Raw genomic sequence first — 26,710 nt, 5'->3', positions numbered from 1 at the left:
GTTCCGTCACTTCTCTGCATTTCTTTTGTCAGTTTCAGGCATAATAAACTTCTGACAGCGCCAACTTTGTTCCTCAGTGCAAAACAAACTTGTTAGCTTGTGATTGACACCAAAGTTGGCCAATAAGGTGGGGGCTGTGGGTTACTGGAGCCGCGGACAGTGAATGAGAGCTACAGATGACTGGAAGAGTACGCCCCACTCTCCCCCTTGTAGAATCAAGCTGTTACATTACACACGTTTAGTGATGTTTTCCTCTTAAAGCCCATGAACTGCGGAACACGCTGATGCGTGACATGCAGTGGTTTACTGCAAACAGACGGAGCTTGCTGCGTGCGTAACAAGCCGAGGCTGGATATAAAGATCCGCGCGTAAAATTTTAAACATGACGAAACGGACAAAACAAAGGAAGTGCGCGACCGAGGACACTGTGGATGTTTGTACAAGTTAAACTAGAGGCATCTCGGACCCGGAGCGGTTCGTGGAACCGAGTGAAGGTCTCATGGTGGAGTCAGGAGTAGAGGACCTTATGATTTGATGGACTGGATGCTGTTCCTGATCGGTAAGCGTGGTTTATTCTGCTATTGATTTAATTGTGGGTCAAATGTGTATCATGTGTAATCATTAGCATTAGCTAATGCCAATGCGCCCCCCGACCACCACCAATCATCACGCACACACTTAGGTGAAGTGTCTTGCCTAAGGACACAATGACAGAAATTGGTCGGAGTGGGACTCGATCCTCCAACCTTCGGGTTGCAGGACCAAAGCAGAATGACTGTCGCTGTACAATCATGTACAATATAGTGTGTGGTTTGTAAATATATATTTATTTTGACCCATATCACTTGTTTTGACTGTATTTTATATACAAATATACATTTTATATTGTGTTTTGATATGATATATAAATGTACAGTAATAGAGCAGCTGGGTGTGCAGATACAGATTCCTCTCAGTGTGAGTTTTCAGTAGAGCCCTCACTGATGTCTGTGGGTTGAAACATTCAAAAGTTATTGCACTTTTTCCAAATGTTCTCCTAATGCAGTGGTTCTTAACCTTGTTGGAGGTACTGAACCCCACCGGTTTCATATGCACATTCACCGAACCCTTGTTTATTGAAAAAAAAAATAAAAAAATTATATATATATATATATATATATATATATATATATATATATATATATATTTTTTTTTTTATTCAAGACACATGTATGTTTTACTGGTGCACAAAATGAACCGTGCATTAACATCACTGTGCTCAAAGAATAAAACCAGTACAATGCATGAACTCACAACAAATTACACAAAGACATGACCTTTTTCAATACTACCACACTGAAATTATTAAAATTTTTAACCTTATGCATTTCAATAATGAACTTATTGTATTTATTTATTATTTTTAACATTTTAACACACACCCATCACCTAATTTCCATCACGCTACAGGGGTCGGCCTTTAACACGCAAAGAGCCATTTGGACCCAGTTTTCACGGAAAATAAAACACTGGGAGCCGCAAATACTTTTTGACATCTAAAATGAAGATAACATAGTATATAATTATAATAATATTGTAACGGAATAATATAGATTTTATTTTCTACACATGGCAGATAAATATGGCAAAAATAAGTTAAGTGCATAAAAAATACAACTCACCAAACCGCTGCATCAGTGGGAGCCCTGCACTTGTGTCTTTGCGATGAGGTGGACCCATCGAGGAGTGATGAGAGACAATGACACCTGCAGTGTGATTATGTCTAGTCTGCTCCACAGTTTCTTTCAAAAAAACTCTAAAGGCGTATCTTTTAATCCCAGGTACTTAGTCTCCATGTGCCAAAGCAGTTTTGAAGGTTTCATTGCCTCATTTGCTTTTCCCGCATGTTATGCAGAGCGGACTCTGTGCGTGAGAGTCACCTGTGGCGACAAACCCATATTTAAGTAGGACTCCTGGTGTTATCTGTTAAATTTAGCTTCCTTTTTCTTGGAGGCTCCTCTTCTGGCTCCTCAGTTTTCCTTTTCTCCTTTGTTAAAAAGCTCTCCACAGACTTTTGTTTTGGCTCATTTTCACTCGCTTGTGACTCTACTTTTGTGCGTCGTGTCTGATGTGTTATACGTGATACGTCATCGCGGAGACAAGAGCAGATCTATCACAGATATAATAAACTCGTCACTACATCAAATAGATTTATGTGGCGATTTCCTCTCAGGATGTTCATTATACATCTACGGACGAGCTTATTAGCGCGTCAGGAGGGACGGGCGACAGTTACATCCTCCTGCTCCTGACCCCTGTGCGCACAGCATCTGAGCGGGGTTCTTTTTAACATTTTTCCACGAGTGTGACGCTTATTTTTTGATCAACGAAAAATAAGAAAATATATTGTATTTTAATATTTCAAGATCACAATAATCTTCCAATTTAAACTACAATAAAAAAGAACTAACACAAATAAAATACACTTCAATTAAATACTTGAAATTTATTTTCCCATGCCACGCAGAGCCGCATGCGGCTCCAGAGCCGCGAGTTGCCGACCTCTGCGCTAATTAATATTTACTGCAAATCAGTGTGACTTCTGCTGTTGCCTTTGAGAGACCAGGTCAGAAACGCGTGGCTTCACCTTGGCAAGTGCCACTCTCATGTCATTTTCACAGCAAAGTCTGTTCCTTTTCTTCATTTTTATGTCGTTTTTTGTTTTTATGCCGTTTAAATGGCTCGTTTAAGTTGGGCAGGTACTTCGATAGACACATCAAAGGGTGCATTTGTTGAATTGGGCCAACCTCTGAAGACGCTCGCAGTCCGCTATGAGTCGGGTGCGTGTCTTGACCTCCGCCGAACCCCTGAGACTGACTCACCGAACCCCGAGGGTTCGATCGAACCCAGGTTAAGAACCACTGTCCTAATGTCTTCATTCAGATATGTTTGGAGAGGCCTGGACTTACTCATGATAAAATGATTGTAAAACTCTCATTTTTATAGGTATTGACCTCAAATTTGAAATGTAAGTGGTCAACAATCTTGTCAGTTGAGGTATGGTGTATTTTTGGCCCCAGCTACCTACTGCAGCTTTCTACACCTTCATTTTCACAATTTTTTTTTGGCGAGGATGAGAAATTTTTTTTTTTTAATGTGTGTTCCAAAGTGTATAAATGCTCAGCAGACAAACTTACAGTGATTCTGATGCCTGTGGGTAAAACTATAGGGTGTTACCTTTACAAAGACCCCAAACTTGTGCATTTACTACTGAGGGTTCAATAATGGTGATTATTTTAATTTGGAGAGGTCAGAACAAAGGCAATTTCACCAAAATCACTCGGAATGCTAAGCCGTCAACACATTTTTTGGAGTTTTAATATTTGCCACAGCAGACAGCAGATGTATAAATGTAGTTTTAAACACTCAACAATAAAAGTATGTCGGTGTCGTTTCGCTTCTCTCTCGCTCAATAATGTGCGTCTGTCTGTCACAGCTTCAGACTCCACGTGTGTCTTAACCTTAACACAGGGGTCACCAACCCTGTGCCCGTGGGCGCCATGTCGCCCCCAAGCCCCACATGAGTTGCCCGCAGACCGGTTCTAAAAATAGCACAACTCACTAATGAGCTGCATCTAAAATTTAATTTGATTCTGTTGCTATTTTTTTTATCACCCTTGCATTTATATAGATATAAAGTGACAATATCTTAAACATATGTTTATTGTGCGCGTGACAAAACCAGTGCTCCGCTCGCGAGCGCTGTGAGGATGCGCTTAATGCAGTTTCTTACTCCAAAACATGGTAGAAAATTAAGAGATCACTTTCACTACGATTTAAGACTGTAAAAGAAACCTGCACGTATCTCATCTGCGGAGCGACTGTGGTGACGGCAAAGCGGCACAATGTGGAGGGACACGTCACTACGTCTCACAAAACTCCACACTAACTCCCCACGGGGGCGCACACTATGGGCAGAACAAGCCCAGAGCTAAACGCAGCTTTGGGTAAACAACAGGCTTTTTTCAGGACACGGGTGAAAAAGTCACACAACGCAACCGAGATTTATTTAAAAATATGTAAGCTTATTTTTCTTTAACAATACATAATTGATAACTTTATGAAACATGGTGCAATGTGTATTATTTATGTTTTGTTAAAAAGGTTTGTCAATGGATAGTGAAAATGGGACACTTTTCCTATGAAATGTAGTGATGTAAGTGTCATCTGGAAATTTAACTATTACTAAGGTCAGTAAAGTTAAACTGCTAAATACTGATATCTGTTTCCCTCCTTGCTCATTGTTGATAATTATTTTGAGAAATCATTAATGTGATCAGTGTCTTGCAACATGATCAGTGTGTTCACATAGGTGATCATCATTTATCATTATTAATAATATATAACTAAAGGCAAACTGAGAAAATGTGTTATTTCAGAAGAGCGTCTCAAACTGGTAGCCCTTCGTATGACTCAGTGCCCATAAAGTAGCTCTCAGGTTAAAAAAGTTTGCTGACCCCTGCCTTAACAGCATATGCCGCCAAATCAAACACAGAAGGAACAGTTTAGAGTCCATAAAGATGTTCTACACAAGCTATTAGCCATGTTTTTATTTTTGGACAATCCGCCTCTTATTCAACAGCTGATGCAATAATATGTATGTAGATTAAATAGCGCAAGCATATGGTGGCGCATTTCTAGGAAAAAATCAGTTGAATTCTCATAAAAAACAACATAACATTTAAGTCTAGGAGCGTGGACAAAAGCGGACTGTGACTTTCATAACCGCGGGAAGCAGGGGTGCTGGGGGTGCAAGAGTAGCCTGTGCTAGATTCCCAGGGGACAAAACTATATCTATTCCTAACAGAGGTAAGATTACAATTAAACTAATACTCATTTAAGTGGTTTTCACACATGCTGGTGTGAAACCCTCACTCTGTGGAGCAACCCCAGTGCACACTAGATTTATTTTGGTTATTTTACTTTTTGATCGGCCTTATTAACTTGCACCCATCATTCATCCCTAACACGCAGCTTGAGCCAAGTTGAGCTGATCCCTGAACTTTTTTTTATTTTTTTTTATGACAAAGCGCTTCAAGCAGACGGAGCCTCGTGAATACAGGCGCACACGCTCGCTTCCTCTGCAGGAGGTTGTCTTTTCTTTCTCCTGTGGCTAAATACACCGTGGAGACTGTCCGCTCCAAAGTACGAGTGGAGCTGCTCTGAGACCTCTTCTTTCAGCGCTCTCGGACCGGCCTACAGTGCAACTGCTGGGCTCTTTTACGTCGACCCGTCTAATGACAGTGTGAAAAATTTAAATAAAAATTATAGCTTTTGAAAGAAACCTACCCTATTTTGTGCCATTTTACATGGGTGGTGGAGCGCTGTCCAATCTCCGATCTGCTGGTCAGGGCCAAAGACAAAGATGACCTTGGCAGAAGTGGTCAAAGTACTGCATTTCATTACTTGAGTTTTAGTATAGTTGCTCTAGTCAAATATTACTCCAATACAACAAAAGGACCTCAGTCAAATTACTACTTTAGTTAAAGTACTCAAGTATTATCCATAGAAATAATTTGAACATACAGACATTTTTGCAAATCATTTTAAATCAGTATTGTCTATAATGGCTTGACAAGATGCACATTTCAATTTGTCTAATTCTTATACAGTTCCAGAAAAAAAGATTAGAAAGAACTGACCCTAATGACCCTAAAATAGATTAAAACTTTGTCACCACAAATGTAATGGAGTCAAAAGTATATTAAGTACCCAAGTACAAGTCAATTAATATAGATACTGTGAAGTTAACTTAAACGTATGTTATGTCTTCACATTAAAGTCAGTGTGGCTACAAACTTTAGGCTAATGTTGTCTATTCCGTTTATTCCAAGCACTGCATGTAGGTTAACTAAAGTCACATCCTTCCTGTTTCACCCTCCAGCTTTTATATAATTTTTATATATTTGCCACCTGCTCTTGACTAACGCCAGAGGCCGTGTCCCAATTCGCCAAAATGCCCTTAAATGCACCCTTCGAAGTGTGCGTCGAAGGGCATTACGTAACTTCCGGCGCTGTCCCATTTCAGCTCACCCGACGAATGCGGACACAAATGTGCCCAGTGTTTCCATGGAGATCGACCATAACCGAAGACCATGTCCCATTTCGCCAAATACATACCCTTCGAAGTACCAAAAAGATATATTCCTCAGTGTAGCCGCCATCTTGCTTAAATGGGACAGGCCTACACCATGGACCGTACTTCCACTGCTGTCTTTGCGCGTACGTTACGCACGTTATTTTTAATTATTTATAATAATTTATTATTTAATAAAAAAAGAGTCAAGGTGTCATCCTTGCATCTGTTTATTTCTGTTTAGACTGAATGAACTAAGGAATTGATGTTTCCGTTTGAATATAAATAGGTAAATATAACATTCAAAGTTATTTTTTCCCAATTGTAGTTTCTACATAACGTTAACAAAATATACCTTGTTAAAACGTAATAACAGAGACAATATCATTTTTACATTCATAGTCTATAAACCAGAAAACACTGATTAGCAACGCAACGATTCAGTATTTGGGCAGGTTTAATTTGATCTATGGCTAAGCCACTTTTTACGCCATGAGATTAATATTTAATCAATAATATTAATAAGATTAATACGTTTGTGGAGCCAATCTCCAGCATAATGAGAAGGTTCTACACGTGTCGATGATAAGTTTATGGGAGATTCACCGTTTTTGAAACAAATCTCCAGAGTTGCATAATAAATGGTTTAAGGCACAAGATGTTGCCATTCTGCTGCAAGGGTTGGCAGTGGACCATTGTTCCCCATCAACACAAAGCCCACTGAAGTTACTCCACACAGACATGCCACCTGATACAAGTGGGCAGGTAAATACCAAGCTCTGTGTCAGGGACAGAGCAGAGCTGAGTCCCATTCAGCCAAAACCACCTCAAACATCTCAGCCAGTTTTTATATTCCACTAATGCCACCTCAGACCACAGCACCAGGCAAAATGACGCCAATGTTCTCTTCATCTCCACACCACAATCTGAGAGCACTCCTACTGATCCTGCCCAAACACAAGACAAACCACAAAACCGCAAGCACACAAGGACAATCACCTCCCAACAGATGCACCAAGTGCGGAAAACTCCCCATCACATACAGCTATAGCCAGTTTAAAGGCAGAATTTACTACCCCAACTGGGAGACACTCAATAAGGAGCAGTGGAGCAGCGATTATTAGGCCCGAGCCTGGGACTCCGTCCCAGCGAGGGACTCATTAAAACCGCGTCCGAAACCCGGAAAATGGCAAAAATCAAGTAGTAAACACGCCCCAACATGGCAGTGAGTGGTGTCAAAAATTAGAACTCGACGAGCTCTAATTGTCACAAAAGACCCCGAGAAAAAATAACGAAAGATGACTCGGTAGCGCCACCTCAAACTTTGATTTTCATGGGGCCAATGGGAGCCCGACTCGGAAAAAAGTCGACGTAAAAATCCGAAACTCACATCAAAAAATAGAACATGTCGGGACATGACAAAAATGATATTATGGCCCCGCCCTAAAATGTACAGGAAGTCGGCCATATTGGATCAAACCCGTGAACGGCAAAAGTGCACACCCTCGCATTCAGGACATTTTCTCGCCCAGTTTTCATCAGAAACACATCAAATTTGGCCAAATCCCTCTAAACCCATGTGTGATTAAAGATTAACAATTACATTTTGATTATGACTTTGGGTGTGGTCAGGGTGAATTTTCAACAAAATCGCAATTTTTGCAATATTTCAATAAAATATTTCTCTTTCACACATTTTTTGTTGGGAAAATGCTAATACAGCGTTTATGCACATTTGTGAGCTGAACGCAATGGTATGCAAATCAAGGCACTCTCTCACAAAATGGCTCTCTAGCGCCCTCTTCAAATTTCATTTTCAAAAATTCGTAGAAGACAAGCGATTTGTCGTGGACGTGTGAAAAAATTCACAGGGACGTTATTTGTGATGGGGCACAATGTGAGAAAGTCACATGACTGTAGCTGTTATGGTTTAAGAGAAAAATAATGGGTGGAAAATGCGTTTCCATTATTAGGCCCGAGCCTGGGACTCCGTCCCGGCGAGGGACTCATTAAAACCGCGTCCGAAACCCGGAAAATGGCAAAAATCAAGTAGTAAACACGCCCCGACATGGCAGTGAGTGGTGTCAAAAATTAGAACTCGATGAGCTCTAATTGTCACAAAAGACCCCGAGAAAAAATAACGAAAGACGACTCGGTAGCGCCACCTCAAACTTTGATTTTCATGGGGCCAATGGGAGCCCGACTCGGAAAAAAGTCGACGTAAAAATCCGAAACTCACATCTAAAAATAGTACATGTCGGGACATGACAAAAATGATATTATGGCCCCGCCCTAAAATGTACAGGAAGTCGGCCATATTGGATCAAACCCGGGAATGACAAAAGTGCACACCCTCGCATTCAGGACATTTTCTCGCACAGTTTTCATCACAAACACTTCAAATTTGGCCAAATCCCTCTAAACCCATGTGTGATTAAAGATTAACAATTACATTTTGATTATGACTTTGGGTGTGGTCAGGGTGAATTTTCAACAAAATCGCAATTTTTTGGAATATTTCAAAAAAATATTTCTCTTTCACACATTTTTTGTGGGGAAAAGGCTAATACAGCGTTTATGCACATTTGTGAGCTGAACGCAATGATATGCAAATCAAGGCACTCTCTGACAAAATGGCTCTCTAGCGCCCTCTTCAAATTTCATTTTCAAACATTCGTAGAAGACAATCTATTTGTCGTGGACGTGTGAAAAAATTCACAGGGGCCTTATTTGTGATGGGGCACAATGTGAGAAAGTCACATGACTGTAGCTGTTATGGTTTAGGAGAAAAATAATGAGTGGAAAAAAAATTTCCATTATTATTCTTCTTCTTATTATTTTGGTCGCGACTTTGAATCCACTTTTGACCCCCTGAACGTTAACGAAAAGTCAATTTTATTGGACCCAAAATTCAAGATTGGTGAAAAATTAATTATTTTGATGTTCAAAAAAATTAATGTATCAAAATGACTCAATAGCGCCACCTCAAAATTTGAAATACATTGCGGCAATGAGAGACCTTTTTCATCGTAGACAAATGAAATTTGGTACAAACATAGAACATGTCAAGACAAGTAAAAAATTATATTATGACCCCACCCTAAACCCTACAGGAAGTCGGCCATTGTGGGCGGAACCTCATTTTTTCAAAATTTTACCTCTCACATTTGGATTTTTTGCGCCTTGGATTTTCATTCAAACAATTTGCAAATTGGTCAAAATGAACTAGACCCATGTGGGATTATAAGAAACTCTTTTGGAATTTTCTAAGTAATAAAATGTGGGTGTGGCCAGCCTGCAAAGAAAAAATAAGTTTTTTGAAATATTAAATGGCCCGTAACTAAAACATGCAGTGTCCTAATTCCCGGCATTAATATACGTTTTGTTCAAAATCTTAATCTGAGTGCATAGATATGCAATTCACATATGTCAAATATTACAGTGCTCCACAGCGCCCCCTTGAAATTTTAAATGGTACGTAAAAAAAATTTACTTTGTCACAAACATTTGAATTTTGGCATGGACATCCCCATTCCAATACTGAACAAAAAAGTCAATGACACCATACCTCTATTTTTAAAGGTGTTGCCATGGCAACGTCTGACATTTCTCATTGAAATACAAGGGTTTTGGTTAAATAGGATGAAAAATATTTACTCTGTCAGAGACCATTGAAATTTGGTACACATATTCCTCTCATCATACTGAACAAAAAAGCCAATGAAGACAAACTTCTATTTCCAACCGTTCAGGCGTGACAATGTGATAAATGGTCCCATTCGAATGAATGGAGTAGTATTACTCAGTCGCTGATTTTGGGGGGAGGCGCGATGTAATGGGGAACGAAAGGCAGGATCTCCGCGGTGGCATGTACCCCGCGGTCGCAAGGGGTGGCGAGGGCCTTTATCACTGCTTGCAGTTTTAATTATTATTATTCTTCTTCTTCTTCTTATTTTGGTCGCGACTTTGAATCCACTTTTGACCCCCTGAACATTAACGAAAAGTCAATTTTATTGGACCCAAAATTCAAGATTGGTGAAAAATTAATTATTTTGATGTTCAAAAAAATTAATGTATCAAAATGACTCAATAGCGCCACCTCAAAATTTGAAATACATTGCGGCAATGAGAGACCTTTTTCATCGTAGACAAATGAAATTTGGTACAAACATAGAACATGTCAAGACAAGTAAAAAATTATATTATGACCCCACCCTAAACCCTACAGGAAGTCGGCCATTGTGGGCGGAACCTCATTTTTTCAAAATTTTACCTCTCACATTTGGATTTTTTGCGCCTTGGATTTTCATTAAACAAACTTGCAAATTTGTCAAAATGAACTAGACCCATGTGGGATTATAAGCAACTCTTTTGGAATTTTCTAAGTAATAAAATGTGGGTGTGGCCAGCCTGCAAAGAAAAAAGCCATTTTTAAAAGTTTTTAATTGCATGTAACTCACACAGTTAGTGTCCTACGTCCCGGCATGAATATACTTTTTTATTCAAAATGTTGATCTGAACACATAGATATACAATTTACACAGGTCAGATTTTATATTGCTCCACAGCGCCCCCTCAAACTTTGATTTTATGGGGCCAATGGGAGCCCGACTCGGAAAAAAGTCAACTTAAAAATCTGAAACTCACATCAAAAAATAGAACATATTGGGACATGACAAAAATGATATTATGACCCCGCCCTAAAATGTACAGGAAGTCGGCCATATTGGATCAAACCCGGGAACGACAAAAGTACGCACCCTCACATTCAGGATATTTTCTCGCACAGTTTTCATCACAAACACTTCAAATTTGGCCAAATCCCACTAAACCCATGTGTGATTATAGATTATCAATTTTACTTTGATTATGACTTTGGGTGTGGTCAGGGTGAATTTTCAACAAAATCGCAAATTTATGAATATTTCAAAAAAATATTTCTCTTTCACACATTTTTTGTTGGGAAAACGCTAATACAGCGTTTATGCACATTTGTGAGCTGAACGCAATGGTATGCAAATCAAGGCACTCTCTCACAAAATGGCTCTCTAGCACCCTCTTCAAATTTCATTTTCAAAAATTCGTAGAAGACAAGCGATTTGTCGTGGACGTGTGAAAAAATTCACAGGGGCCTTATTTGTGATGGGGCACAATGTGAAAAAGTCACATGACTGTAGCTGTTATGGTTTAGGAGAAAAATAATGGGTGGAAAATGCGTTTCCATTATTAGGCCCGAGCCTGGGACTCCGTCCCGGCGAGGGACTCATTAAAACCGCGTCCGGAGCGTGGAAAATGGCAAAAATCAAGTAGTAAACACGCCCCGACATGGCAGTGAGTGGTGTCAAAAATTAGAACTCGACGAGCTCTAATTGTCACAAAAGACCCCGAGAAAAAATAACGAAAGACGACTCGGTTGCGCCACCTCAAACTTTGATTTTCATGGGGCCTATGGGAGCCCGACTCGGAAAAAAGTCGACGTAAAAATCCGAAACTCACATCAAAAAATAGAACATGTCGGGACATGACAAAAATGATATTATGGCCCCGCCCTAAAATGTACAGGACGTCGGCCATATTGGATCAAACCCGGGAACGACAAAAGTGCGCACCCTCGCATTCAGGACATTTTCTCGCACAGTTTTCATCACACACACTTCAAATTTGGTCAAATCCCACTAAACCCATGTGTGAGTAAAAATTATCAATTACATTTTGATTATGACTTTGGGTGTGGTCAGGGTGAATTTTCAACAAAATCGCAATTTTTGCAATATTTCAATAAAATATTTCTCTTTCACACATTTTTTGTTGGGAAAACGCTAATACAGCGTTTATGCACATTTGTAAGCTGAACGCAATGGTATGCAAATCAAGGCACTCTCTCACAAAATGGCTCTCTAGCGCCCTCTTCAAATTTCATTTTCAAAAATTCGTAGAAGACAAGCGATTTGTCGTGGACGTGTGAAAAAATTCACAGGGGCCTTATTTGTGATGGGGCACAATGTGAAAAAGTCACATGACTGTAGCTGTTATGGTTTAGGAGAAAAATAATGGGTGGAAAATGCGTTTCCATTATTAGGCCCGAGCCTGGGACTCCGTCCCAGCGAGGGACTCATTAAAACCGCGTCCGAAACCCGGAAAATGGCAAAAATCAAGTAGTAAACACGCCCCAACATGGCAGTGAGTGGTGTCAAAAATTAGAACTCGACGAGCTCTAATTGTCACAAAAGACCCCGAGAAAAAATAACGAAAGATGACTCGGTAGCGCCACCTCAAACTTTGATTTTCATGGGGCCAATGGGAGCCCGACTCGGAAAAAAGTCGACGTAAAAATCCGAAACTCACATCAAAAAATAGAACATGTCGGGACATGACAAAAATGATATTATGGCCCCACCCTAAAATGTACAGGAAGTCGGCCATATTGGATCAAACCCGTGAACGGCAAAAGTGCACACCCTCGCATTCAGGACATTTTCTCGCCCAGTTTTCATCAGAAACACATCAAATTTGGCCAAATCCCTCTAAACCCATGTGTGATTAAAGATTAACAATTACATTTTGATTATGACTTTGGGTGTGGTCAGGGTGAATTTTCAACAAAATCGCAATTTTTGCAATATTTCAATAAAATATTTCTCTTTCACACATTTTTTGTTGGGAAAATGCTAATACAGCGTTTATGCACATTTGTGAGCTGAACGCAATGGTATGCAAATCAAGGCACTCTCTCACAAAATGGCTCTCTAGCGCCCTCTTCAAATTTCATTTTCAAAAATTCGTAGAAGACAAGCGATTTGTCGTGGACGTGTGAAAAAATTCACAGGGACGTTATTTGTGATGGGGCACAATGTGAGAAAGTCACATGACTGTAGCTGTTATGGTTTAAGAGAAAAATAATGGGTGGAAAATGCGTTTCCATTATTATTCTTCTTATTTTGGTCGCGACTTTGAATCCACTTTTGACCCCCTGAACGTTAACGAAAAGTTAATTTTATTGGACCCAAAATTCAAGATTGGTGAAAAATTTATTATTTTGATGTTCAAAAAAATTAATGTATCAAAATGACTCAATAGCGCCACCTCAACCTGAAATACATTGCGGCAATGAGAAACTTTTTTCATCATAGACAAATTAATTTTGATACAAACATAGAACATGTCACGACAAGAAAAATATTATATTATGACCCCACCCTAAACCCTACAGGAAGTCGGCCATTGTGGGCGGAACCCAATTTTTCCAAAATTTTACCTCTCACATTTGGATTTTTTGCGCCTTGGATTTTCATTCAAGAAACTTGCAATTTAGTCAAAATGAACTACACCCATGTGGGATTATAAGCAACTCTTTTGGAATTTTCTAAATTATAAAATGTGGGCGTGGCCAGCCTGCAAAGAAAAAAGACGTTTTTTACAGGTTTTAAATGCGTGTAACTCACACAGTTAGTGTCCTATGTCCCGGCAGGAATATACTTTTTTATTCAAACTGTTGATCTGAACACATAGATATACAATTTACACAGGTCAGACAATAAATTGCTCCACAGCGCCCCCTTGAACTTTTGAATTGGACCAAAAAAATTACTTTGACGTAAACATCTGAAATTTGGCATGGACATTTGGCTTGGCAAACTGAAGAAAAAAGCCAATACAACATACCTCTATCGGCAACTATGTTACCGTGATAACATAATAAATGTGTCATTGAAATGAATGGGGTTCAGATTACTGGACTTTGTTGTAGACTAAATAGATGCTCTACACTCACCAAACTATGGCCTAAAATTCAAAATTGGCAAAAAATTTAGAATTCTCATGTGCAAAAAAATTAATGTGTCAAAAAGACTCAATAGCGCCCCCTCAAAATTTGAAATACATTACGGCAATGAGAGACCTTTTGCATCGTAGACAAATGAAATTTGGTACAATCATAGAACATGTCAAGACAAGTAAAAAATTATATTATGACCCCACCCTAAACCCTACAGGAAGTCAGCCATTGTGGGCGGAACCCCATTTTTTCAAAATTTTAACTCTCACATTTGGATTTTTTATGTCGTGGATTTTCATTCAAGAAACTTGCAAAATGGTCACAATTTACTAGACCCATGTGGGATTATAGGGAACTCTTTTGGAATTTATGGAAGCTATAAAATGTGGGTGTGGCCAGCCTGCAAAGAAAAAGTATGTTTTTTGAAGTTTTAAATGGCCCGTAGCTCACACATGCAGTTTCCTATTTTCCGGCATTAATTAACATTTTGTTCAAAATCTTGATCTGAGTGCATAGATATGCAATTTACACGTATCAAATATTACATTGCTCCACAGCGCCCCCTTGAAATTTTTAAAGGGCACGTAAAAAAATTACTTTGTCACGAACATTTGAAATTTGGCATGGACATCCCTACTCTGATAGTGAACAAAAAAGTCAATGACACCATACCTCTATTTTGAAAGGTGCTGCCATGACAACATCTGACATTTCTCATTGAAATACATGGGTTTTGGTCTACAAGGATGAAAAATAATTACTTTTTCATAGACCATTGAAATTTGGAACACATATTCCTCTCATCATACTGAAGAAAAAAGCCAATGAACACATACCTCTATTTCCAACCGTGCAGGCGTGAAAATGTGATAAATGGTGTCATTGGAGTGAATGCAGTAGTATTACTCAGTCGCTGATTTTGGGGGGAGGAGCGATGTAAGCGGGAACGAAAGGCAAGATCTCCACGGTGGCGTGTACTCCGCGGTCGCAAGGGGTGGCGAGGGCCTTTATCACTGCTTGCAGTTTTAATTATTATTATTTTTATTATATTTGTATTATGCGGGCGCTTTGAGAATAAAATCGTAACATTTTAACATTAAAGTCATAGTTTTATGAGAATTAATTCACAATTTTATGAGAATAAAGTTGTAATTTTACAAGAATAAAGTCGCAGTCAGCGCAAAGATGTAATTTTATCGAGATTTAGGAGACGGCGTAATTCACCACCACGACCAGAATGCAAAAGAATGGCCTTTATTTGAGTTAAAAGATTACATTAAAACCTACGTACGATAGTAGATCTTTATATTGCTGGCCGTTTAAACATTAACAACTGTTGAATCATTTACCCAGACATGACACCCATGAGCCTCTGCGCATAGCTGAGCGCTCCTGGGCAGGACACCGACAGGTGTAGGAGTCTGTGCCTGAGGTGTACCTGGAACATCCACAGATACAGGGTGTGCGCAGTGCTCCAGACCCTGTACTGGGGAACGGAAGACAGTGTGCAATGTCGATCCTGCATAAAGAATTCGGGATCAGGGACTGAAACAAGCTGTCTATAAAATTTGTCTATAAAATAGCTCTAAGTACTAGATAACAACAAAACAAAAAGAAAGAAAAACATTATATAGATATAGATAATATAAATATAAATAAATATAGATACATTTACAACAAAACATTACTTTAATAACATTGTTTTTTAATCTGTAACAGAAATTATGTAAAATGCATCAGTTTCCCTGCAATTCATAAAAAAAATGTTGCTGCACGTAATCCAGCATGACAGAGACCATGCCTAATGCTGCAGGAAGTATCAACTCCTCTGCTATTGTGTTTCTTTTCGTTTCTTTTTTTTTCTTTTTTTCTTTTTTTCTTTTTGCACTGAGCAATTTGGTACATCACCTTATATGATGCTAACAGTGCTCGCCGGTTTACTGAAGTAACATTCACAAAGCGGGATTATTGTTGGCACGTTTTTGCTGAAAAAAATCAAGCGGTTTATAAACGTGATTTATATTTGTATTTACTGTATTTGAGAAGGACTGCACTAAACTGTGACCATCTGCACACAGAAACAGGACAGCACAGTGGACATAGAGATTGGGCTACTTCGGTGCGTAAAGCCGGGGCTGCCCAGTGCGCATGGCTCCACAGGCCCGGGGGGACTGAAGTTATCTACAAGGAGCACATCTTTGAACGGTGAGTGTGCGCAAAGTGCCCATGTTTACAACAGTAGAGAAGCGAAGGTAAACGAAGCGGAGTATGGGACTGCACTGAGACTCCTCCACCTGTATAGTGAAGAGTGGGTTTGCGCTGAGACTCCTCCGCCTGTTAGTGAAGAGTGGGTTTGCGCTGAGACTCCTCCGCCTGTTAGTGAAGAGTGGGTTTGCGCTGAGACTCCTCCGCCTGTTTAGTGGAGTGTGGGTCTGCGCTGAGACTCCTCCGCCTGTTTAGTGGAGTGTGGGTCTGCGCTGAGACTCCTCCGCCTGTTTAGTGGAGTGTGGGTCTGCGCTGAGACTCCTCCGCCTGTTTAGTGGAGTGTGGGTCTGCGCTGAGACTCCTCCGCCTGTTTAGTGGAGTGTGGGTCTGCGCTGGGACTCCTCCGCCTGTTTAGTGGAGTGTGGGTCTGCGCTGAGACTCCTCTGCCTGTTTAGTGGAGTGTAGGTCTGCGCTGAGACTCCTCCACCTGTCTGCGTCTCAGAGCACAGCCTGTGCTCTGTACAGTGAGCTCCAGGGGGCGCCAGTCTCTGCAGCTTTTTCCAGGAGAAGTCCAGTCACTCCACAGGGACAAAATGTGGCCTACTTCATTCAACAGTTTGTGGCTGATTAAAGGCAGCGTACAGCAAAATTGGAAGCAGAGTCAAAAGCAGAGTCAAAAGCAGAGTCAAAAGCAGAGTCAAAAGCAGAGTCAAAAGCAGAGTCAAAAGCAGAGTCAAAAGCAGAGTCAAAAGCAGAGTCAAAAGCAGAGTCAAAAGCAGAGTCTAACGAAGAGTCTAACGAAGAGTCTAACGAAGAGTCTAACGAAGAGTCTAACGAAGAGTCTAACGAAGAGTCTAACGAAGAGTCTAACGAAGAGTCTAACAAATTGAGATTACACCACTGTTTTAAATCCTCTCTTAGAGGGAGTCATGCACTCCTGTATGAAAGAGACCACAGAATAAATGCGGCCTTGGCCAAAGTGATAGAAAAGTAACCGCTATATCTCAGTTTCCTGTGATTACAAGAATATACTGTTATACTGTTGCATGGGAAACAGAGCGTTTTGTACCTTTGTGAGAAAGCAAGTAATCAAGTAATTATATTTGTATATTGTTCATTAAATGTCAATGTTTTTCGCTACAGTTTTATCCTCATAAAATTCTGACTTTATTCTTATGAAATTATTAGTTTATTCTCACAAAATTATGACTTTTTCTGGCTTCGACTTTATTCTCATTACGACTTTAATGCCGTCGTAGTTTCGTAGTTAAAAATACTACCACTTTCCATTTTGAGACGCAAATGAAAATCAGTTTAAATTTAAGGGAAAATTAAATATATTTGTTTATTAAACATTAATTAAAACAAACTTGGTCATAAAAAGGATATTTACCTGTTAATCTTGTTCACACTTTAGTTACAGTTAAATGTTTTGGCCCCATCTTAATCCTGCACCAGTCACTTACTACACTAATATCAGATAGAACTGAATATCCCTAAGCTCATTCTTTAACGTAGTAGTGTTTTCATTTTTTATAATTTAAAGCTCAGCAATATGATAAAATCTATTATGAGAAATATTTTTACTTTTATATTTTTGGATTCAGTTGTATTTTGTCGTATTAAAACAAATGAAAATGTCTTTCTTAATTTCATGAACATAAACAACACAGACTTTTAATCAGTTTCATTTCACACAAAAGCCATATTTCCTTCATCCAGAGTCTTGCGTCTGCTCCAAACCTGTTGTTTTTCCTGACAGAGGACTGGCTGTAGACTTCTCCGTTCAAAAGACCCAATCTGATTATTGACCACTAGAAATGACTGAATCTCTGTTTGATTCATTGCACAGCCCTTTTTGTAATGGCTGCTCCAGTTTGTTGTTGGAGTAAATGGCAGAAAATCACAGGGGGTGGATTTTCTATATTATTGGTAAACTGCTTTGTATATTCATCTCAAGACTTTGCAGCGTTCATTCAAATTAAAGTCATTCATAAAAATCACTAATAACACAAGAGCCTTAACTGTTATTTATACTGAGATCTGAAATGGTTCTTGTTGTTTCCACAGCAGTTCACACTTTGAGATATTTTTACACTTCATCATTTCAAGTTCCAAACTTCCCAAAGTATATTTCTGTTGGATATGTGAACGACTTTCAGATCATTCATTACGACAGTGACACAAAGAAATTGGTCCCCAAACAAGAGTGGATGAACAAACTCACAGAGGAGGACCCTAGGTACTGGGAGAGAAACACTCAGAGGTGTTTGGAGAATGAGCAGGCGGGAAAAGGAAACATAGAAACTGTGAAACACCGCCTTAATGTGACCGGAGGTTTGTGTTGTCTGCACTTTTCAGATTATCATGTATCAACTTTTTATAAATGAAACACATTTAGTCTGAAATATTTATGGACAGTTTCTTTTTTTAGTTTTTAGTGAAAGTAGGAAAAATGTAGTTTTGATGTAAATCTTTTTGTTTGTTTGCAGCACTGGAGTTTTGTTGGTCAGGGATCAGGGCTGTGGTACATTTACTTGTTTTTCATATTCTATTCAGTCAATTTTTGTATATAACCCAAAATCACATCAGCAGTTTCCTCACAGAGCTTCACAAAGTTGTAGATTTAACAGAAACAATAATGAAACATTGACCAACTGAAGCTGTAAAATGTGAGGAATTTAACCATTGCAAATGTAAACATTTCACTCCAAAATGCAACTTGTGATTTATAAAAATGAAATAAATGTCCCTGAAGAAGTTTGAATCCTTTAAAGGATTATCTGAAGCTCTATGGCTGTGAATGGGACAATGAGACTAGTGAAATCAGAGGATATGAGCAACACTCTTTTGATGGAGAAGATTTTATTTCATTGGATTTTGACCCTGAAACTTTTGTCGCTCCAAAACAACAGGCTTTTATCACCAAACTGATATGGGAGAGGGATGGAGAGGCTGTCAGAGTGAAACACTACATCATTCATGAATGTGCTGAGTATCTGAAGAAATATGTGCACCACGGAGAGAGCGCTCTGAACAGGATAGGTAAGAGACATGTAGTTTTAAAACTCTATAACAGATAATGACAAAAACTGTCTTTATTATGTGTAGCCTATAATTCACGCTGGAGGGAAACAGATAATACAACTATGGACTATAATGATTATCTGCTCCCATTTCAGCTAAACACTACAGGGGAGGGCATCTGACACACATGGGTACAGGAGGATGGAAGGGCACCTGACACACAGGGATACAGGAGGATGGGAGGGCATCTGACACATAGGAGGCTGGGAGGGCATCTGTAAACATGTCAGTAGTTGTGTAATGCACTGTTGTGGTGCTGTGTAGAGCTCCCCCTGGTGTCCCTGCTGCAGAAGTCCTCCTCAGCCCCAGTCACGTGTCACGCCACAGGCTTCTACCCCGACAGAGCCATGCTGTTCTGGACCAAAGACGGAGATGAGCTGCTGGAGGACGTGGAACTTGGAGAGATCCTGCCCGACAGAGATGGGACCTTCCAGACTAGTGTGTCCCTGGACCTGTCCTCTGTACCCCCTGAGGACTGGGACAGGTACCACTGTGCGTTCCAGTTGTCCGGGGACAAAAATAAGTATCTGACCAGACTGGACCGTTGCATGATCAGGAACAATGGTGAGTTTTTGATCAAAAGGATGTCACAATATCACATTCTAGTCTGACGATTATTGTGAGAAGAATTATCACGGCTTAAAGATTCTGTAGTTTTTGACCTCTGACCAAACAAGAGTTACATCCTTAATTGAGTTTGTTGTGGTTAATAGCAGACACTTGACCCACCCTGCCTAGTATGAATGTGGTGTGTGAGTGTTGGTGGTCAGAGGGGTTGATGGGGCAGATTGAGGGCAGAGTGAACGGATAATGCACCAAATTGTAAAGTGACTGAGCGTCTGGAAAAGTGCTGTATAAGATGATCATGCATTATTCCTTAGGGGATGCTTACACTCACCCAATCAGACCGAAGCATAGATAGCCCCTAAAGCGCGGTACGTTTGTCCAGTGTGAGTGGACTTTGGCCTGGTTGGAGGAAAGTTCATTTGAACCCCCCCGAACAGCCAACTTAACGTGATGGACGCGTTTGAGCAGCTGAATGATCCTGAGAGCTATGTTGTCGGGAGCTATGTCATCAGGAGCTTCATGCCCCTGGTAGGGTCACCCATGGCAAACAGGTCAAGGGGGATTGGGTCAGACTACAAGTGGTTCAGAAGCCCGTTATGACGAGTGAAAAAGCAAGGTCAGCTACGTTGCCCAGACCGCCGTCACTGGGGCCCCACCCTGGAGCCAGGCTTGGGGTGAGTGCCTGACAGCGAGCGCCTGGCCACGAAGACCACAAGGACCGGTTGGGCACAGCCCAAGGGAACGACGTGGGGCTGTCCTCCTGTGGACCCACTGCCTGCAGGTTGATCCACGAGAGGCTGGTGCAGAGAGATCTGGGCAGCAGGCGAAGGCATGGGGCTTGACAACCGGATCTCCGGACATGGAGACTGGTTCTGGGGACATGGACTGTCACCTCGCTGGGGGAAAAGAAGCCTGAGCTTGTTCGAGAGATTGAGCGTTACCAACTAGATATACTTGGCCTCACCTCCATGCACAGCTTGGGCTCTGGAACCCAACTTCTTGAGAGTGACAGACATTTCCATTTATTGGGCGTTGCCCCCAGGGAGAGACTGTGAGCTTGTGTGGGCTTGCTTATTCCCCACAGCTCACCTGCCTCGTGTTGGAGTTCACCTCAGTGAATGAGAGGGTTGCGTCCCTGCACCTTTGGGTTTAGGACAGGTCTCTGCATCGCTGTTTGGCCCGTAGGCCGACATGGTGAGAGTCCCTGGGAGGGGTACTAGACAGCGCACTGACCAAGGACTCTGTTGTTCTACGACTTCAACGCCCAGGTAACGACAGTGACACCTGGAGGGGGGTGATTGGGAAGAACGGCCTCCCTGATCTGAACCTGAGTGGGGTTCTGTTGTTGGACTTCTGTGCTAGTCACAATTTGTCCATAACAAACACCATGTTCGAGCACAAGATACCAGGACACCCTAGGTCGGCCTTGAAGAGATTCTGGTAAACTGTCCAGCGCCCCAAGAGGCAAAAGCAGTGCTCCACCAACACTGTTTACAATGCAGGCGGAGAGCTGCTGACCTTAACAGAGGAAGGAATACTTTGAGGATCTCCTCAATCCCACTGTCAAGTCTTCCGAGGAGGAAGCAGAGACTGGGTACCCGGAGGCGGACTCATCTATCTCCCTGGCTGAAGTCACTGAGATGGTTGGCAAGCTCCTCGGTGACAAGGCTCCAGGGGTGGATGAGATCCATCCTGAGTACATGTTTCAGGTGGTTTGCGATTGTATGTTTCAGGTGGTTTGCGGTTGTATATTTCAGGTGGTTTGCGGTTGTATATTTCAGGTGGTTTGCGGTTGTATGTTTCAGGTGGTTTGAGGTTGAAAGAGGAATTAATTAATGTACTGGTCTAATATATCATATTCTTCCCGGATGCTAGGAATTTTTATTGGCCCTCAGGTCTTTAGTTGAACTGGCCCAATTGATCATAATCAGTACTTTTTACAGCAAATTTGAGCAATCCTACCAATATAACCTAAATAACATCACATTGCATTGTCATACAGACCTAATATTAATATTTTAAGCCTTATTTAAAGTATAGAGTCAAAACTATGTTAAATGCACCCATCTGAATTATCCACTGTATTGACCACTGGCCCTCCATGTCGAATATTTTTCAAGATATGGCCCTTGTTGAAAAGAGTTTGGGCACCCCTTATTTAGAGTATGAATTCACTTAAAGTAACTAAACTAGACATTTAGGATGCAGACAACGCACATCAGTACCTGTGTCTGTGATGTTAACGTGACTCACCTGTTGTACCTGTGTCTGTGGTGTTAGCGTGACTCACCTGTGCTGTCCCCTGTCTGTCTCAAAGAAGAACTGCACAGCTCTCATCTCTCCTGTGTCGGCTGCTCTCGCTGTTGTTCTCACTGCTGCTGTCCTTGCTGTGGTCACCTTCATCTTGTACAGGAGATGTAAAGGTAACACAACATTTAGTCATGTGTTTCTCCTTTTGTCCAAACTTCAAACATTAAACTAACATGTTTTTTTTGTTTTTGTTTCAGCCAAACAGCCCACGCCTCGTAAGTAACACTTTTATTTACTATTTACTTTATTTACTTTTATTAATACTGCTACTATTACGGTACTGTGACGACAAGTTAGGAATGTGCAAATTGATTTTAAGTATCAATACTTTCGATACCAGCTGTTCTAATTTATTGTATCGATAAGTTCTAGAAATATCAATACTTGTATGAAATTTCATATAAGCCTTTGTGACTCATCATAATACAGTGTTAATGTGATTTCCAAAGTAGATTTGTGTTTTAAACTGTTGTTCAAAGAGTAATCTATAGGCAGAAGCAGTGCTTCACTGTGTGTAATAAACTGTACTTTTGTGTTGTAGCTCCGAGTGAGCCAGAAGTGCAGGAGTTGAACCCTCAGCCACCGTGAGTCTAACACTTTACTCTGTGTTTATCATCTGCTCCAAACCTGCTCCTTTAAGGGTGAGCTCATACTCGCCCAATCCAACCGTGTCCAATCAGAAGCCCTTAAGCCAGACAGGTCAGACAGGTCAGACTCATTTGTCCCTTGATACAATTATATTTGGCACTCGAGATCATATCAAATATGTATTGAAGCTGGCCCGCCGGCCGCCGCGTCAGTATAGCGCATGCACCTCTATTAATACGAATCCCAGAATGCTTTGCAAATGTGTTGGCGCTGGCCCCCACCACTTTTGTTGACACTCAGTAGCATCTGCTACCTGTCGCTTCACTCAAATTTAATCCACCCCTTCTGAAAAACATGCAGATCTTGTTGAAATGTTTCAATAAATATTAAATTTGGCCCACGACTTAGTCACAGTTTTTAATTTTGGCCCTCTGTGAATTTGAGTTTGACATCCCTGTCCTAAGGGATTCACACCATTCTGAGGCTTCATGAGTTTTCACAGTTTAATATTAAATTCAAACTTTCTCTTGCTTGAATCTTATCAAATATGACATTATTGTGTGGCAGAGTAGTTAGCAGCGCTCTTGGCTCATATCTAGAATGTGTTTGTGACTCCAGATCAGGATCCTGGCTCAGACCTGGTCCACTGCTCACAACGGCTTTAACCAAGAGACACTGAAGGAGAGGGCAGATGCAGAGGACACATTTCTTTGACTTTTACTGGAGCGGTTGTTTAAAGCCGTCATTCTGTTTGAAATCTAAACCTGGGTTATAGGGCGCAGCCGTGTCGGTCATGATAAATCTGTTGCTCTGGGGGTGATAGGAAATTTGGTTGCATCAAACTTCTTCCACTTAGGCCCAGAGCATCTTAAACACTGACTGTGGAAGATCTTACTGTATATCTATAACATAAAGAGCGTAAGACAAGTTTCACAGTTAAAGGTGCCGTACCTGATTTTTACTGTTTTAAAAATGTAAAAAACAGAACTAGTTCATTTTAAATGTTTGCAGTGGTCCAAAGTGATTCCTCACTTACCTTATGCATTCAGACCATCCTAATTATTCACCATGATGTGTTTATAAGCACAACTCTCACCGACCAGAGTGGAGTTTTGTCATTGTAATTATCTGTACCATACAGACTCTAAAACACATATGAAAAGACCTTTTTATACCAAAGACAGAGGTCTTATTAAATCAAAATGTCCAAAAACATTATCCTCACATATTTTGTATTTAGAAGCTTTCAATCTCCATATTTCAGCCTTTATTTGGCTCATAATATGTTTAAAGTCTCCAATAGAAATGTTTGACTAGTTGACTGCTAAACTAATCGTTAGCTGCAGTCATATTTTATACCGTTAATGTAAATCTTCTCTTTTATATTGTGATCAAATTGTAGTCCCTGCTCTACTGGAGCACCTGTAGGAGACCAAGGACAGATTTATGATTTAACTTTGTTTTTTAAGGCACTAAAGACGTTTATTGATACTTTGCAACTGATGTTATCAACATTCCCTGGGTGTGTGATGCTAACTGTAGGCACTGCTCTGTCTGAAGATCTGTTATTCAAGTTAGACTTAAATCTGAGTTTTGTTTTAACACAATCTGACCAAAAAGAGCTGACTTATTAGAACTGCAACAGGCGAGGTGATGTGTGCTGTTAAACAACTCCCTTTAAATTTATATTACAAGGTAGATAGCGTTACCCAACAGTTTTTTAGTTAGTCTCTCACCTTTTTGTTGAAAATCAAACTCCTACACAGGACCATGAACGCTCCTGAAAAGGTGTTTAAAGTTTAAATCCATTTTGTATTTTTCTTGAGTTTTCAGACCATTTAAAAAACTTACTTTGCAGTGTTTGCTAACTGTTTACTGAACATTCTTCTATAGACATACATGCAGTACACTTCCAGCGTGATGTCACTGTATCTATTGTCAATGCTGTTTTTTTTCCGTTGTGAAAAAGTATTGATTTCGTTTGTTTATTTAAATATCTGTTGGATCAGTTTGTTTATTCTATTTCATTATGGTTTATTATTGTGTGATTTGTATAAACTTTTGTGAAGGCTCATTATCTTATCAACTGTAGATGCACAGTTTGAACTCATCTGCACATTTTTGCTTTTCAATAAAATCTAATTGGATGAAAAATATTGTTTCCAAATATCCGTGATAAACTTTGGACAGAACGAGACAGGAGCTCCAACTAGTGGTGTGCATGTCACTTTATAGTATAGGGCAGGGGTGCTCAGACTTTTTCAGTATGTGAGCTACTTTTAAAATGATCGTGTCTGTAAGATCTACCACCTAATACAAAAATGTTAAACATATATTTATTTGTAAATGTATTATGAATTCTTACATGTACAGTGCATTTTCATGTACCTTGCACAACGTCATGAGATAATACTGCACAACACAACTGAACTTCCTACATGTTCATAATTACTTGAATGATGATTACTGCTCTGATGACTTGCACTGAATAAAATCAGTGAGGGATGCATAGTTCGGGCAGTAGCTTCTGACAGCCAGGAGTAAAATTGCATTTTTTGTTTGAAATCGATAACAGAGCTAATCATGTTGATTACGGTTTTGTCTTTTTTTTATAGCCATAAAAATCACGTTAAACGAAGTATCAGAATTTACTGCATTTTTTAACACAACTACTTCTATTTTACACATCCATCCGCATTTTTTCTTTTACACATTGAATAAATGAGTGTGAAAATTCCCGCAGCACCCGCACTCTCATTCGTCACCTTCGAGGGACAACAGAGGCAGATTACTGTAATGATGGTAAAATATTTAGATAGCCCCATGTCTCCGCTTTGAGACGCCGTTTGAATTTACATGAGAGCACGACTGGGCACGGAGTTACGCTGCTGGAAAGTCCGCAAACGCACTCTATCGGCGACGATAGGATCCGACGCTATAGGGTTAAACTAACTCGCACTTGTTTATCAGATCGGCATGGCGGTTTGGCTTGTGCTTGTTTTCTGCATATGTTGTGTATTCTGCCCAACAAACACTAAAGGGGGGTGTTTTTAAATCGCATTTCTATAGCATAGTAGCCCCCTGAAAGAGAGCACCTAGTAGCTGACTGAAAGAGAGCACCTGGTCCTTGTCCAGGTGGTCTGAAAATATGTTTTCGGACACCTTCTATCATCTGTTGCCTCTGGGTGTCACCACTTATGCGTGTGCAGCGCCCATGATGTGACCTAGGGTCAGGTGTAATCTGACTGTTGTCCTGTATATTAGTCATGTGACTGGATGGATGACGGGACGTGATCTACCCAAAATGCCTTCGTGATCGATGTAATGAACACCCCTGGTATAGGGATTTATGCACATACTCGCCCAGTGTTATCAACTATTTTTCATGTTTCATAGTACAGCATTTACCGTTTACTGGGCTCAGTTGGTAGAGTTTGTTCACTGATCCGAACGTTGGTGGTTTGAATCCCGCTCTCGAAATAAACCATCATTGGTCATCATTGGTCAAACATCAAATCATTGATTCACCGGTCAGATCCACTGAGCCACAGGTTGGCAGTGTGATTCCAGCTCCCACAGATAAATGCTGTTGTTGTGTCCTTGGGCAAGACACTTTACCCACCTCATCCCCAGTATCTGGTGTATGAATGTGTGTGAATGTCTGTGTGATGGGTGAGTGGTTCCTTGATGTAAAGTATCGAAACTAGATACTCACTGAGGCAAAAATATCACATAACTGAATCAGACTGGACCTTTCCTGAACAGGTTCACTTTTATCAGAACTAGTGTCAGACACATGGTAGAATATACAAATACTATTATTTTGTGTTAAAAATGACAATATTGTCTAAAAAAGAGCTTTTAAAATGATCATTTGGGGATCAAGATTGGCATCGACTCTATTCTGTAGTTTTGAAATCAAGTTTGAAGTGTGGAGAGGCGAGTCCACTCACAATGTGAATATGGTTTTCAAGATGATTTTGAGCCATAAAAACCTCTGTAATTAATGACATCCTATATAGATTAATTTAATGCCTGACCCTGGAATATTCTAGGCAAAGTAT

The 26,710-nt window shown here is 40.3% G+C and overlaps 1 protein-coding gene across 1 annotated transcript in view; it reads left to right on the top strand.

Annotated features, from left to right (window-relative positions):
* Positions 1–22,171, top strand: part of LOC117376031 (class I histocompatibility antigen, F10 alpha chain-like) — a 30,817-nt gene extending 8,646 nt beyond the window's left edge. The window contains exons 2-5 of the mRNA XM_055224035.1: positions 18,257–18,336; positions 18,853–19,139; positions 19,446–19,745; positions 22,066–22,171. Coding sequence (XP_055080010.1) covers positions 18,257–18,336; positions 18,853–19,139; positions 19,446–19,745; positions 22,066–22,169 — 771 coding nt within the window. The 3' untranslated portion in view covers positions 22,170–22,171. The remainder of the gene's footprint in view (positions 1–18,256; positions 18,337–18,852; positions 19,140–19,445; positions 19,746–22,065) is intronic.
* The last annotated feature ends 4,539 nt before the right edge of the window (positions 22,172–26,710 follow it).

Source organism: Periophthalmus magnuspinnatus, chromosome 9 (genome assembly GCF_009829125.3).
Source record: "Periophthalmus magnuspinnatus isolate fPerMag1 chromosome 9, fPerMag1.2.pri, whole genome shotgun sequence".
Classification (NCBI taxonomy): Eukaryota; Metazoa; Chordata; class Actinopteri; order Gobiiformes; family Gobiidae; genus Periophthalmus; species Periophthalmus magnuspinnatus.
The sequence above is the reverse complement of the archived record's forward strand: the minus strand, read 5'-3'. Positions and strand labels throughout refer to the sequence as shown.